At 38.8% G+C, this 6046-nt stretch overlaps 1 protein-coding gene across 1 annotated transcript in view; it reads left to right on the top strand.

Moving 5' to 3' along the window:
• Positions 1-6046, top strand: part of LOC106871662 (alpha-(1,3)-fucosyltransferase 10) — a 14665-nt gene that overhangs the window by 2569 nt on the left and 6050 nt on the right. Inside the window, exons 2-3 of the mRNA XM_052970317.1 lie at positions 4074-4128; positions 4488-4709. Of these exons, the coding sequence (XP_052826277.1) occupies positions 4074-4128; positions 4488-4709 (277 nt within the window). The remainder of the gene's footprint in view (positions 1-4073; positions 4129-4487; positions 4710-6046) is intronic.

The following is a 6046-nucleotide window of genomic DNA, read 5'->3' as shown; positions in this document are numbered from 1 at the left end:
TGTTGTTTAGACCTAGGAAGCTGCACCGCTTCCTGTCGGCCTTGACACATACATATGTATATATATGTGTATATATATGTATATATATATGTAAATATACATATATATGTATTTGAATAATAATATAGATTTAATCAAAAGATTAAATGTGGTACTTAAAATGTTTGTGGCACCAGAATTTGGTAGGGTAAAATCCAAAAATAAAATCAAGAGATTTGGTGAATTAAATTTGAAGGAAAGCAACAAAAATGTATTAGGTTATAGCAGTACGTACGTTTCGTACAAGCTTCATTTATTTATGTAGTGAGAACACCAAGCGCATTCCATACTTGGACGTAATAGCCCCTATTGAAGAGATAGCCATAAAGATACCAAAAGCTCAAGGAGATAAACTAACGTGGAAAGTGAGACAGGTACTAGAAAAAGCGAAACTTCTCAAACCAAACATCACTAAGGAAGAAACGTTTGCTATGAAAAGACTACAGAGTGACAATTCCATCGTAATACTTCCAGCAGACAAGGGAAATGCTATAGCGGTGATGAACACTGGCAAGTCTTATAAGTAATGGTAGCTACAGCAAAGTAAAGAAAACAGAGGAAGTTGTCACAGATCTTGATCGAGAGCAAGGATCACTTTACACCAATGAAGTACAGACAACTGACTCAACACTACAGTAAACTACCACACATGTACGGTCTCCCTAAGATTCACAAGGAAGGTATTCCACTAAGACCTATAGTGAGCTGTAGAGGTTCAGCATGTCGTCCACTGAGCCGCTTCCTTGTGGATATAATCAGTCCATTTGCAGGAAAGTCAACATCGTATGTGAAGAATTCCATCTGCTTCACAGAATTGATCATGGATACCCCCATTGAATCCAACCAGATGGTGAGTCTAGATGTGATAAGTCTGTTCACCAAAGTCCCAACTGGTGAAGCACTATCGGTGATTCAAGAAAAACTAGTGACAGACACCCATCTAAAAGAACACACTAGTATACCAATAAGAAACTTGATGGTAACGTTGATCTTCTGTGTAGAAACTACCTACTTTAGTATGGACACTGATATATATCGACTAGAGGAGGGTTTAGCTATGGGTTTGCCATTATCACCGGTAATAACCAATATATACATGGAATATTTTGAGAATTTGGCTTTAGGATCAACACCACTAAAACCAATCCTATGGCTGCGATATGTTGATGACATCTTTATACTCTGGCCCCACCAGGAAGATGTCCATGTGCTGTTAGATCATGTGAACTCAATAAAGCCATCCATACAGTTCACAATGGAAAAAGAAAAAGACAATCAGCTAGCATTCCTGGACATATTAATAACACACCCACCAAGTATGGATTCAGTTCATCCATATACCGCAAGCCGACTTTCACTGGATGATACCTCAACTTCAACTCCCACCATCCATACAGTGTAAAGAGAGGGATTGCTCAGAGCCTGAAACATCGAGCAATGAATATAAGTAGTGATCGTAATACCCACCACAAAGAAATGATCAAGCTCAGTAACAATCTATTAAGCAACAACTACCCCAAAAACATACTCTCCACTCCAGTTATGAAAAAAGATAGGAGGAAACCAATAAATTGTCCACAGTCTGTCTACCCTATGTGAAAGGCCTCTCCGAAAAGATACAAAAGATATGCAGCCCATATGACATCAGGACAGTATTCAAAAGTAATACAATGCTTCACAAATATCTCCTTCGAATAGAAGAGAATATGACCAAGAATTGCGTGTACTCCATCCCATGCAGCTGTGGTAGGTTATACAAAGGTGAAACATGTCGCCCCCTCAAAATAAGGGTAGAGGAACATCACAAAGCTGTGACACGAGGAGATATTGATAAATCAGGTATAGCCGATCATGTATGGAAAAATGGAGACCACCTCCACATGTGGGATGAAGTTAAAATAATAGGCAGAGAACACCACTGGAAAATATGAAAACTAAAAGGGCATCCAGCCATAGAAACCATGCCAAAGGTGACACTGGGGCTTGGTGCTTCCCGGCAGCTCACTGAATCCTATGAAACTGTCCAACTTATACAACTGTCCATTAGTGAGGTTTCCAAACAAGACAGAGAAAGAACAATAGAAAGGAAAGGAATCCCTGTGACTAAATAGGGGAAGGGAGTATCAGGAAAGGGAAGGTGGCTTTATACCAGGTACTGACAGGCTAGAGTATGGAAAACATGATGATGATGATGAGCTGAAAGATTTCTTTTCACCAAGGCCAGTGGTGAGGCCATAATGAAGATGTTAACAGTTCATGTGATTCCAGGTTCAGTCCCACTGTGTGGCACCTTAGACAAGTGTCTTCTACAGCCTCGGGCCGACCAAAGCCTTGTGAGTGAATTTGGTAGATGGAAACTGAAAGAAGCCCATTTTATGCATATATATGTGTGTGTCTGTGTTTGTCCCCACACCATCACTTGACAACTGATGGAGGATTGTTTCAGCTAAATATCAGAGGCAATAATGAATCATGTGAGACCTAAAAAGAAGTTAGTCATTGCTACAGGATGCAGATTTGTGTCTTCGTATCAAGAATCATTTGAGCCTGTATAAAATTTTCACAGCATTTTCATGAATCTTGATATTGTGAGCTTGTGCACAGTAACACCAAAGTATTGAAGATGAATTAATACAAAGACGGTTTTCGAGGTGTATATTATACATTACATAAATATGTGACTCTCATATAATGAAAGGAAATATGACATTTGAAACAGAGTCACTCTTTTTCATGAAGTACAGCCTAGAGTTTCTCAATGCTTTTCACCAGACGAAAAGGAAGAAAGTTTCTAAATTCAAATTTTGTGGTTATCAGGGCACATTTATTAAAGGAAATTTGCAAAATGGGGAAACAAAATAATCATTTTAAATAGAAAGCCAAGTTTTCTTGATGTGATATTTTTCATATAAAGCCTTTTTTTTTTTAACCTTTAGCGTTCAGATTATTCTGTTAAATGTAATGCTTATTTATTCACATTGTTTTGAATTACTCATGCATTATCTCTCTCTCTGTTGAGGTTTCAATGATGTGCTTGTTTATTTTTAATCTAACATTGTAGGGTAAGTGTGAAAGACTGAATATGGTCAGTCATATAAAACAGATGTAATATTTGAATTGGATATGGCCACTTTAAATGCTAAAGAGTTAACAACCTCTAGAATTCAAGGAAAATCTTCAAGCATTAAACTGCATCAAGAACTTTATAGAAGAAAGCCAATGTCCTCTTTGTTATAGGGCTTTCCTATAAGTAGGTTATCTCCCTTGGCTAGGCGGCGCTCCATGTAGATAATTAAACTTCCGGAGGCTAACCCACGCTATTGTTATTGTTTTACATCTTATCATGGATATAAAGCAGCTTGATGATTCAGCTATCGAAGTACTTACTGTGCCTGAGTTACAGAAATATTTAAGATTATATGGACAGTATGTTACTGGAAGAAAGGCGGACTTGATTGAAAGGTTGAAAAGTATAAAAATTCTGTCTATATCAACAAAGTAAATTCATCGGACGATAAGTCTGAAGTATCAGACGATACTTCAGACAGGAATAAGCAGAAGCTTATATCTCCTCTCGGTGAAGTATAGCCTGATCTAAAGATCTTTGTAAGTTGCCGAATTTCACAGATAATGACATAATTACCTCGTGCTACGGATGAAAGTAAAGCAACAGTTAAGGAGTGGCATATTTTACCACGACAGACACGTACACAGCATCGAATACCACGATGTGAGTGAAAGCTGCTCTCACTGTATTGTCCAGTGTCTGGTAATCCCTTCGATACCGACATCAAACCAAAAAAAGAATCCTGACCACAGAGTGTGGGTAATTATGTCAAATGTCACTGTCAATGTGCATTCAGCTGATTGCAACTGTTAAAGCAAGTCACTGAGCATGCGTACATGTCATACGGGAGAGTTCCAATCAGGGGTGGATAACAACCTTATAGGAAAGCCCTATAAGAGAAAAATATTACTTCCTTCATTATCATTTATTTAAATATGTTATAAAACATTTCATTTAAATATTTCAGATGCTTATCACTGGAGAGGAGAAGGTCTTCATCAATGAACCCATGGTTTTCAAAGGTATGAATTTTCACCTTTTCTTTTATCAGGCATTTTCCATTATCCTTGTCCAACTACTTTTCCATGTCGGGATTGTTTGGAAATACCTATAATACAAATTTTGAACTATCCTAACACTGAATTGATTCATCTATAAAGCCTCCTAGACTCAGATTTCATTTCTTTTATTCTTCCAAAATCATCTTTAAGTTACCCCTACTGCCCATATCCCTTTATCATCTATGATATAAAACAGCCTGTTTGGAGTTTTCCCCACCTTTTAAAGTTCAGTCAGATTTGTAACTTCTCATTAAAAGTATCATATATTTTTGAAAGAATTTGTTTAGTTCTAAACATGCTTGGCTTGTATTAAATTCCAGAAGTTGACCATCATAAATTAGGCTCTGCAGATGCTCTTCAAGAAAACATTGCTCACCCAATTATACTGTGGTGGACTAAATTCACTGGGGAACAGTTCAATGTTTTCAAGTGCAAGAATGTCACTTGTGTGTTCACTGAAGACAGACATTATAAAAATCACCCAAACACAAAGGTAAGTGGACCGAATCATTTTCTTCTGTTCATTCATGATCTCCTTTCAATTTAATTAACTTTATATACATGACACAACTCTCCATGTCACCCTGTCTTTATAATCCAAAGACTTTACTAATCTGCAAGTGCTGTAAAGTTCTAAACATGTATGAAAACACACACATACGCAGTGAATCTTATAGATATAGATCGTGTGTATACTAAATATATATATATATGTATATACACATACATACTATGCTATTTACAGGTACTATATATATATTGAACCAAATTCGACGACTGGCACCCATACCAACCTTCCTTCATTGGACACTAAACTCTGCTTGCGAAGACCTGTTGGGGCAGGTGAAATCGAAATTGAACCAAATTCGATGACTGGCACCCGTGCCAGTGGAGCACTAACAGCACCATCCGAGTAGGATCATTACCAAAGCAGCTGTCTGGCTTCTGTGCCGGTGGCATGTAAAAAGCACCATTTGAGCATGAACGTAACCAGCGTTGCCTTACTGGCACTTGTGCCGGTAGCACATGAAAAAACATTCAAGCAAGGTTGTTGCCAGTGCCGCTGGACTGACTCCTATGCTGGTGGCACGTAAAAAATACCATTTGTGCGTGACCGTTGCCAGTACCGCCTGACTGGTCCTCGTGCCGGTGGCATGTAAAAGCACCCACTACACTCTTGGAGTGGTTGGCATTAGGAAGGGCATCCAACTGTAGAAACTCTGCTCGATCAGATTGGAGCCTGGTGCAGCCATCTGGTTCAGCAGTCCTCAGTCAAACCGTCCAACCAATGCTAGCATGGAAAGTGGACGTTAAACGATGATGATGATGATGATGATATAAAGTGTGGCTGTGTGGTTAAGAAGTTTGCTTCCCAAACACATGGTTTTGAGTTTGGTCTCACTACATGGTTCTATGAGTAAGTACCTTTTGCAATAACCCCAAAATTATCTTGTATTTAAACAAAGGATATCTCTTTACTCTTTTACTTGTTTCAGTCATTTGACTGTGACCATGCTGGAGCACCGCCTTTAGTGGAGCAAATCAACCCTAGGACTTATTCTTTGTAAGCCTAGTACTTATTCTATCGGTCCTTTTTGCTGAACCACTAAGTTCCAGGGGACGTAAACATACCACCATCGGTTGTCACTCGATGTTGGGAGGGCAAACACAGACACACAAACATATACACATGCATACATACATACATACAACGGGCTTCTTTCAGTTTCCGTCTACCAAATCCACTCACAAGGCTTTGGTCGGCCTGAGGCTATAGTAGAAGACACATACCCAAGGTGGCACGCAGTGGGACTGAACCCAGAACCATGTGGTTGGTAAGCAAGCTACTTACCACACAGCCACTCCTGCGCCTAAGAAT

Source organism: Octopus bimaculoides, chromosome 9 (genome assembly GCF_001194135.2).
Source record: "Octopus bimaculoides isolate UCB-OBI-ISO-001 chromosome 9, ASM119413v2, whole genome shotgun sequence".
Classification (NCBI taxonomy): domain Eukaryota; kingdom Metazoa; phylum Mollusca; class Cephalopoda; order Octopoda; family Octopodidae; genus Octopus; species Octopus bimaculoides.
The sequence above is the reverse complement of the archived record's forward strand: the minus strand, read 5'-3'. Positions and strand labels throughout refer to the sequence as shown.